This window comes from Balaenoptera acutorostrata, chromosome 3 (genome assembly GCF_949987535.1).
Source record: "Balaenoptera acutorostrata chromosome 3, mBalAcu1.1, whole genome shotgun sequence".
NCBI classification, from domain to species: domain Eukaryota; kingdom Metazoa; phylum Chordata; class Mammalia; order Artiodactyla; family Balaenopteridae; genus Balaenoptera; species Balaenoptera acutorostrata.
In genome coordinates, this window is record NC_080066.1 from 30,857,061 (window position 1) to 30,866,878 (window position 9,818).

At 51.0% G+C, this 9,818-nt stretch overlaps 1 protein-coding gene across 3 annotated transcripts in view; it reads right to left on the minus strand.

The window, feature by feature from the left end:
• The window catches only part of PCSK6 (proprotein convertase subtilisin/kexin type 6), a 192,759-nt gene extending 183,128 nt beyond the window's left edge, over positions 1-9,631 (minus strand). For all 3 annotated transcript variants that reach the window (XM_057544203.1, XM_057544204.1, XM_057544202.1), the window contains exon 1: positions 9,341-9,631. In XM_057544203.1, coding sequence (XP_057400186.1) covers positions 9,341-9,631 — 291 coding nt within the window. The remainder of the gene's footprint in view (positions 1-9,340) is intronic.
• Between the last annotated feature and the right edge of the window lie 187 nt (positions 9,632-9,818).

The window sequence follows — 9,818 nt, forward strand, 5'->3', positions numbered from 1 at the left end:
GCCCAGAGGGCACATCTGCAGAGCTGGGGAAGTCAGGTCCAGCCACAGACGGCCAGGAAGGATGAGGCGCTGACCAGGTGGGCGGGGGAAAGCCATCCTAGGCAGAAAGAACAGCACAAGGAAGCTGAAAGGGAAGCAAGTGCACGAAGTGAGGGGATCAGCGGGGCCGGAGCTGAAGGCAGCGGACTGGGCCTGCACGGCGTGGACGGGTGAGAGGTCTAGGCCTGTGCCGGGCGGTGGTGGGGAGAAGCCGGGGGGACCTAAGAACCATCCAGGAGGCCAAAGAGACAAGCTTGGTTATGGACAGGACAGGAGGCGCGGGAGCAGTGGTGACTTCCAGGCCTTGAGCTTCAGGTGGACGGTGGTCCCTCCCGTGGACGGGGACACACAGAGAGAAGGAGGTTCGCAGCAAAGGAGGATCGTCCCGTGGAGAACGTGCAGACCTTGAGGGACTGCATGTGGCATCCTAGGGAGGGGTTGGTTTTTTTCCCTCCACGTGGAGAACTGTGAGTCGCAATGCTGATGAGAAGGAGCCAGCGCAGGCTACTCAGGATGGAACACGCCACCTCCAGCACCCTGTGTGCACATAAGCAGGTGGCAGGAAGGAGGGACGGCGGCTGGCGGGTTTGTCCGCTGCTCACCCTTGTTTGAGACACAGAGGTGAGGATCCTCTGCCAGAGGGGAGGACGGGGCAGGCGAGCCGAATGGGAGGACTCTGGGCCCTGGCCTGTCAGTCACCAGTTTGTAACCTGCAGCAAGTCACACTTAACCGGACCTGAGGTCTCTTCACAGTGAAACAGGCCCTGTGACACCTGCCTGCAGGTTGGTATGAGGCTCCGTGGGCGACAGCACCCCCAGGGAATTGCCCACCAGGCGCAAGCACACGCCAGGGCCTCCGGTCAGTGCGAGGCCACGCCACAGTCCAAGCTGGAAAGGAGACGGCGCTCACAAGCGCAGCTCAGAAGGCCTCCCCAGGCAGGGTGCCGGGAGGAGCAGGGGGAGGGTGTCAGCGCCTGGCTGGGCTGGGTTAGACCAGAGGAACTACTTTTTAGAGGCAAGATCTGTGCAGAGACTCAGAGACCCCGAGGATCCCGGAGTATTCCCCAGGATGTGGACAGTCCTGCAAAGCCCAAGACCAGGGAGGGGGCCCCAGACAGTCCTCAGGCTCTCTCACCCCATCAACAGCTGTGTTTCTCATTTGCACCCTTGGTTTCTGCCTAGAGAAGCTCAAACCCTCCCAAGGGACCAGACAGCCAAGCCAGCCACCCCAGCCTGGTTCCAAGTCCCCCTCGGATGCTGCCCTTGGGAGCTTTCCCGGCTCCATGTGCTGCAACTCAGCCTGGCACACCTCTCTCCACTGCCGCCCCATCAAATAAAACCCCGTCCACTTTGATCCATTACCATCCGAATAAAGATAGCAAGTGGGAAGGTGTGATACTACACAAGCTTCACAATCCCAATTTTGTTTGTACCCCCGGCTCCAGCTCACACCAGAACCTCCCCCTTGCCATTCGCAGGCCAGCCACCAGCATGGCTCCTGGTTCAGAGCATAAAAGACAGCCTCCAGCCGAAAATCAATACCAGAGAACTATGCTGCAGGTGACTGGGGAAGCTGCAGGGCTTCCCCTTGCCCCTCCCAAGCCCCCAACACTCCCTGGAACAAGTTCTGGCCCATTATTTTAACACCCAGCTAAAGCTTCAGCTTGTTTTCAGTTGTAAGGACAAGCCGTCCGCAGCATGACAATTTTCCTGTTGACAAGTGAATGACAAAGGCCCACCTGAAATTCGGAGCCAGGTATGCTCCACTCAGCAGCTATTTTAAGTAAAACTATTTAAGGCAAGTTCAAAATCATTGAAGGCTCTTAGATCTTTTAGGGCCCTGGCAGCCAGCCTACCGTTTTATGTTCAGACTCAGAACCAACAAATTAGCTCAATTCCCCAGGCAAAGCAGAAACGTAAGGGCAAGCGTGGTGCCTCAGTGCCACCTTTAAGGTAAACATCACTTCTAAGAGCTGCAGACGTTGAGCTGCTGTGATTTGGTTTGTGCAAATGGCTTGCTTCCTTTCTTTTCACGTGAATACACAACTTGTCTTTTCTCGGAGTCAGCAATGTCAAAGGTAACGATGTAGGTTGGAGGCCACCTCTGCCATAAACCGACCTGAGGGAGAAAGAAGCCTGGCAGAGGGAGAAGGCAGTGGCCAGCAGCAGGGTTCCTGGGCTCTGGGTCCAGCTCTTTCCCAACAGCCTCATGAGCTGCAGCCAGGCATTGTTTCCCTAGGTCACCATTTCCTTGACAAGTGGATCAGCCCAGCCTGGGGAGTGTAAAGCAGGGGCTTCTCATGCTGGGTCCACAGCTACCTGTATGCCCACAGGTGGCCCAGAAACACAATGGTATGTGTGTATGATGTGCATTTTTCTTTTCTTTTTCCCCCCTTTAACATTTCATGTGTATCTGTGTATGTGCACATGTGTAGGTGTACGTGTATACCCATATAAATACGCACGTGTGTATATGCATGTACATATGGATGTCTGTATACAAGTGTATATATATATTTATTTTATTTTATTTTATTTATTTATTTATTATGGCTGTGCTGGGTCTTCTTTGCTATGTGCGGGCCCTCCCCAGTTGCAGCGAGCGGGGGCCACTCCTCGCTGCAGTGTGCAGGCCTCTCACCACAGCGGCCTCTCCTGTTATGGCGCGCGGGCTCCAGGCACGCGGGCCCCAGCAGTTGTGGCTTACGGGCTCCAGAGCGCAGGCTCAGCAGCCGTGACCCTCAGGTCCAGTTGCTCCACGGCATGTGGGATCCCCCCGGACCAGGGCTCAAACCCTTGTCCCTCACATTGGCAGACAGATTTTTAACCACTGTGCCACCAGGGAAGCCCCTACAAGTGTATATATTACTATATATGATATATTTTGACACAAAGAAAAGTGCAATACACTTAAACATGATTTTATAACATATATATTACATATATGTCTACAAAGTGCATTAGGAATTAGAACACTGCAGATGAAATTTGAAATTCTACTACTAACTAGAATTTGCTGCGGATCCTTCCAGCCCAAGCTTCTATACTTTTACTACATGTGTAAACATTCATAAATATTACAGAATGGCTCAGTGTTTTTTCAAATTTACATAAATACTATTACATTGTGCATCGGCAACTTGCCTCTTTCACTCAACATTATTTCTGACATTTATCTATGTAGAAATAAGTGAGCTAGGCATGTATCTAAGTATTGTTGAGTACCCCATGGTGTGGCTATTTCGGTATGTCTCTCCATTATTCTGCTGATGGATATTTAGGTTGTGTTTCCCTTCGTTTAAAAATGCCCCTGTGTTCATTCCGGTACAAGTCTCCCAGTGCACCTGTGCAAGAGTTTCTCATGACAAAGCTAAGATGTGGACTTGCTGATGTGACCTGACCCCAGATTGCTCTCCAAGTAGTTGTCCCCATTTCCACTCTGTCAGCAGCATCTGAAAGTCCCAGCTCCTCTACAGCCTTGGCAACACTTGATACTAACACGTTCCCAGTCTGCCAATCCGATAGGTGTGAAATGGGATTATTGCCTGAAGGTGCATTGCCCCAACAGCTCCCAGGGAGGCTGGGCATCTTTTCTCATTGGGGTTTCCTTTTCATTCAATTCCCTATTCATATGCCTCCCCATTTTTCTACCTGGCATTTATCCTTTTTCTTATTGATTTATAACTTTTTAAATAATCTACGCATTAATCTGTTATATGTTATAAATACTTTTCCTACTCTCTTATTTGCTTTTCAACTGTTATGATGCCTTTATTATACAGAACTTTTAATGGATCAATCTCTTCCCTTTTTTATTTGATCTTTTTGTGTCTTGTTTAAGAAATCTTTTCCTTTCTCAACCCTCCTACGCTGTTGGTGGGAATGTAAATTGGTACAGCCAGTATGGAGAGCAGTATGGAGGTTCCTCAAAAAACTAAAAATAGAACTACCATACGATCCAGCAATCCCACTCCTGGGCATTCATCTGGACAAAACTCTAATTCAAAAAGACACATGCACTCCTATGTTCATAGCAGCACTATTCACAATAGCCAAGACACAGAAACAACCTAAATGTCCATCAACAAAAGAATGGATAAAGAAGATGTGGTACATACATACAATGGAATATTACTCAGCCATAAAACAAGAATGAAGTAATGCTGTTTGCAGCAACAGGGATGGACCTAGAGATTATTATACTAAGTGAAGTAAGTCAGAAAGAGAAAGACAAATACCATACGATATCACTTATATGTGGAATCTAAAATATGACACAAATGAACTTATCTATGAAACAGAAACAGACTCACAGACATAGAAAACAGACTGGTGGTTGCCAAGGGGGCAGGAGGTGGGGGAGGGATGGATTGGGAGTTTGGGGTTAGCAGAGGCAAACTATTATATATAGGATGGATAAACAACAAGGTCCTGCTGTATAGCACAGGGAACTATAACCAATCTCCTGGGACAAACCATAATGGAAAAGAATATGAAAAAGAATGTATGTATATGTATAAGTGAATCACTCTGCTGTAGAACAGAAATTAACACAACACTGTAAATCAACTATAATTCAGTAAAATAAGTTTAAAAAAAAACGAATCCTTTCCTTTCCCTATGTCATAAAGGCCTTCCATGGCAGTTACACATTCAGGCTCTCATTCCCTCTGGCGTTTGTTGTTACGGAGTGTGAGGTGAGGGTCTGGCTGCCCTTCCCTGTGGAGAGTCAGCCCTCTCAGCACCGTTTACTGAACTGTCCAGACTTCCCATCCACATGAGCCTCTTCTGCTCACATACAAGCTCCCACATATGCCTGGGTTGGAGTCAACTCCACCGATGGACCAGACCATCACTGGGCCAAGGCGGAGCTGCCGTGATCACCAAGGCTTATGGTGGCAGAGACGCTGCCCATCTTCCTTCTCAGAGTCGTCTCTGGTATTCCAAGACCCTCCTCTTCCTTTGTGTGATTTCATACTCCATATCAAAACCTATCGGCACTTAGGTTGCTTCCATGTCCTGGCTATTGTAAACAGAGCTGCAGTGAACATTGTGGTACGTGACTCTTTTTGAATTATGGTTTTCTCAGGGTATATGCCCAGTAGTGGGATTGCTGGGTCATAACGTAGTTCTATTTTTAGTTTTTTAAGGAACCTCCATACTGTTCTCCATAGTGGCTCTATCAATTTACATTCCCACCAACAGTGCAAGAGGGTTCCCTTTTCTCCACACCCTCTCCAGCATTTATTGTTTGCAGATTTTTTGATGATGGCCATTCTGACTGGTGTGAGGTGATACCTCATTGTAATTTTGATTTGCATTTCTCTAATGATTAGGGATGTTGAGCATCCTTTCATGTGTTTGTTGGCAATCTGTATATCTTCAGATGAATGGATAAAGAAGATGTGGCACATATATACAATGGAATATTACTCAGCCATAAAAAGAAACGAAATTGAGTTATTTGTAGTGAGGTGGATGGACCTAGAATCTGTCATACATAGTGAAATAAGTCAGAAAGAGAAAAACAAATACCATATGCTAACACATATATACGGAATCCAGAAAAGAAGATGGTTCTGATGAACCTAGAGACAGGACAGGAACAAAGATGCAGACATAGAAAATGGACTGGAGGACACGGGGAGAGGGAAGGCTAAGCTGGGATGAAGTGAGAGAGTGGCATGGACATATATACACTACCAAATGTAAAACAGATAGCTAGTGGGAAGCAGCCGCATAGCACCGGGAGATCAGCTCGGTGCTTTGTGACCACCTAGAGGGGTGGGATAGGGAGGGTGGGAGGGAGACGCAAGAGGGAGGGGATATGGGGATATATGTGTATGTATAGCTGATTCACTTTGTTACAAAGCAGAAACTAACACACCATTGTAAAGCAACTATACTCCAATAAAGATGTTAAAAAAAGTTTTTTTAATTAAAAAAAATACTTTGTTAAAAAAAAAAAAGTAATACCACATGGTTTGAAAAGTAAATGCCAATATATCAAATTCCACTATTAAAAGATAAAAATTCCCAAATTGTCAAAATTTAAAAAAAATTTTTTTAATTAAAAAAATATACTTTGTTAAAAAAAAAGAATATTACATGGTTTGAACAGTAAATGCCAGTATGTCAAATTCCACTATTAAAAGATAAAAATTCCCAAACTGTCAAAATCAAAGATAAATGAATCGCTCATACCTGGCTTAAAAAAAAAAACAAAACCTATCAGTACCACAACTAGACGACATTGAATTTACACGTTAATTCAGGGGACCTGTGACAGTCAGCCCTCCCATCATGAACATAATCTGTCTCTCCATCATTCAGGCCTTCTTTCTCCCAATGCTTCTTTAAATGTTTTGTAATCTTCTCCACGGAAGTCTCGCGCTTCTGTAAGATTTATTCCTAAGTCTCTAACAGTGCCTATGCTGCAGGGAATTATAATTCCTCTCATCTTTGCAGCTGTGGCCACTGTCGGGCAGCTCCTGTTGATCAAGCACCCACTCAACTCTCTCATTAGTTGGTCTCCAGGTTCTCTCGGATTATCCTTGTGGCTAATTTTGTCATCTGTCAAGAGTGACATTTGACTCTTCCCAATCTTTATTCCTTTTTTTGTAAATTGTGTTGCATTATCTGGGGCCCCCAGGGCCAAAAGAGGCTCATTTGTCTTGTTCCTGATGATGCATATTTTTAAATGGAGCGGATCCAGAGCCTTTATCAGACTCTGAAGGGGACCCACGATTCAAGAAAGATGAAAAACCACTGGTCTAATTTACCTTTGCACCACATAAAATAAACAGAATCAGGTTATCAGTTGTATGAGAGAAAGAAAGTAAAGCAATCAAGCCAGAACTTGAGCGCAGCAAAGACCCAGGAGAAAAAGTCAGGGCAGGTACCGGGCATAACACTAACTGCCCATGAAGGGTTTGGGGAAAGAGTCACCCAAAGGAGACCTGGGACCAGAGAACGTAGCAGGAGATGAAGTGGACAAATCACAACTGTTGGAGGGGACACACTCTTGTTGTGTAAACACAAACAGCTTCCAGCCCGCGCTTCACCGCAGTTCATTCACCCATAAATCAAAGCTAATAATATCTACATCTTATTTATGAGTCACAAATTCTCCTGGCTGAAAAAGGCAAATAAGGTTTTTAAAGAGTTCTTACTGAATAGGTAGAAGGTGGAGTGCTCCAGGCCTTTTCCACATTAGCAATGCACTTGGGGGAGGTGGGCAGGAAAGCGGGTTTGGGAATAAAGAATAACAGACCTTCCTTGAGTAACTGCACGTGCGCGCACGCGCGCGCGCACACACACACACACACACACACACACACGAGTCGCCTGACACAGCTCGTATCCTAAACCAACCAGCCCCTCGGTTTGAGAGCGCCTCCAGCGGCAGCCCCCGAAGCACGCCCACCAGGCTGAGCGACCACGCTGTGTGCAGTCCACCCTGGCTGCCCTGGACCAAGTGGGGAGACCCTGAGACGCTCCCCCAGAAGGTCCCGGGTGGAGGGGTGCACACCCTGAGCAAACTTCTCTCCCACAGGCAAAGTGAGGACAGCAGACTTCATGCACAAGCAACTCAGTGAATCAGAAGTTGTTTCAAAGATCGGGAGCGGCCAGGGGACTGGCATTTCTGATCCCCGAGGACAGAAGTCATGAGGGGGAGTCACCGTGCCTCTCTCGGGCAATGTCCAGGAGCTCTCCACTCAACTTCAGTTCCCCTCTGCTCATTTAATTATAAGAGCCAGAAACCCAGGCACTTTGTAATTTACCATGCCATTTAAAAGTCACTTTTAGCGGAAGACAAATTGCTGGGCCATCTGGGCAGAGCAGCCAAGTGTAGCAGGAGCTGGGGCCCTAAGCCAACAGTGTAAGCAAGGCACCGGATGGACCCTGAGGAGCCCCTTCTTCAGTCTGGACCATGAACCAGGGAGATTTAGGAACCACAGGGAGAATTGAAGCCAGTGCTACCCAAAGGCAAATCTTAAATCACAGGATGTTTGGAGAGACTTGAGTGGTCAAAATACAACAACAAAAAAAGATATACAAGGATGTGATGGGTTGTTTCAGACACACTCTAACCTGCGATGTGAAGTACAGTTGAAACGGGTAGAACCCACTTTTCCCGAAGGTGGCACATTTCACATTAGCAGCATCCGGACTAGACTCAGGATGCAAAGAGATGTCATTTACATCAGGGCCGCACCACACTTTGCTAGCTTCTGTCACGGATAACGATGAAACTAAATTTAACGCTGCTTGGCAGTAGGGCTTGAGTTATGAGCGCGCGAGTCTCTGTCACTCCATTTGATCCTCTAAGTGTGTAGTTTGTAGGAGATTTGTTCACCGTACGGAAAGGTCCACTGGTGGGACCGCACATTTGAGCCTGCTGCAGCCCCTCCACCCGCCATAAATCAGGATCAACCCGTCCCACTGCCACCCCGCAGGGTTGGAGCAGGAAAAAGGGACCTGCCACCGAGGTCCTTTGGAGTTATGCAGCCTGTGTGCCCGGAGCTTGTCCCCTCTTGCTAACTGACAGCAGTCCTGAGAGCGAGGCCGCGGGAGAACGCCTGGCTCCCCGGCCAGGGTCAGGCCCGGCAGGTGCTCTGCGGCCAGAAAACACGGGATCGTCTCAACCACTGCACACGTACGCACTGTCACTGCCCGGACAAATGGAGAAAATGGGAAGTGACTTGCCTAAGTTCACACATCTGGTCCGCAGAGAACTACCATCAGAACCCCGCGCGGAGGCCCAGAAACAAAGCCAACTCCCTCCACCCCCGCCGTCACCGCCAGAAGCCTGGAGGGGTTTCAAACGCGGGACAGCCGCCTCCGACCCTCGGCGCGACTGCCCGGTCCCGCGCCACCCGGAACGCCTCCCCGACGACGGCTCCCGGGCACAGGCACCAGCCGCCCTCCCTCCGGGAATCGCGGACACTTAGGGAGCGCACGTCACCCCCGGAGCCGCCTGCCCCTCCGGCGCACGCACAGAATCCTGAGCCCCGCGCGGCCCGTCGAGGTCAGAGGGCCCGGCGCGGAGAGGCCGGGGTCGGCGGCGGGACGAGCTCGGGGGACACGGAAGACGGCTCCCACCACAGGCTCCCCTCCCGTGCGGCTGGGCAGGTGCCCGCGCCCGGGTCGCTGCCCCCGTCGCGCCGGGCCTGCCCCGGCGTCCCCGCCGAGGGCCCCGCGCGCCGCGCTCCCAGGCGACTCCCTGCAGGGCGGCCCCTCGCGCCGCGCCCGCCGGAGGCCGGGAAAGTTTCGGGCGCGCGGGGCCGGCCGAACTCACCTGGCCCAAGTTGAGGTAGCCGTGCGCCGCGGCCACGCGGTCCGCCGCGGCCGGGCCGCCCAGCACTTGCACCGCCCAGTGGTTGGTGTAGACGGGGCGCGGCGGCGGCGGCGCGGAGCAGGCGGCGGGCAGCGCGAGCAGCAGCAGCCAGCGCCAGGGGCGCGGCGCGAGCGGCCGGAGCCCGGGCCCGCCGGCGCCCCCCGTGTCCGTGTCGGTGTCCGAGTCCCCGGCGGCGGCGGGGGCCCGGGGCGGCGGCCGGGGCCCTGGCGCGGGCGGCGCGCGCGGAGGCATGGCAACGGCAGGCTCGCTCGGCGCCCGAGCGGCGAGTGCGCCGGGGGGTGGGGTGCCGCCTTTTAAAGCCGCTCCGCGCCGGAGAAGCGCCGCCGCCGCCGCTGCGGGCGGGAGCGAAGGAGGAGGGGACGGCCGCCGCGCGTTCCCGCCCGCGCGGCCCGGCGGCGCCCTGGCCCGCACCCGACCT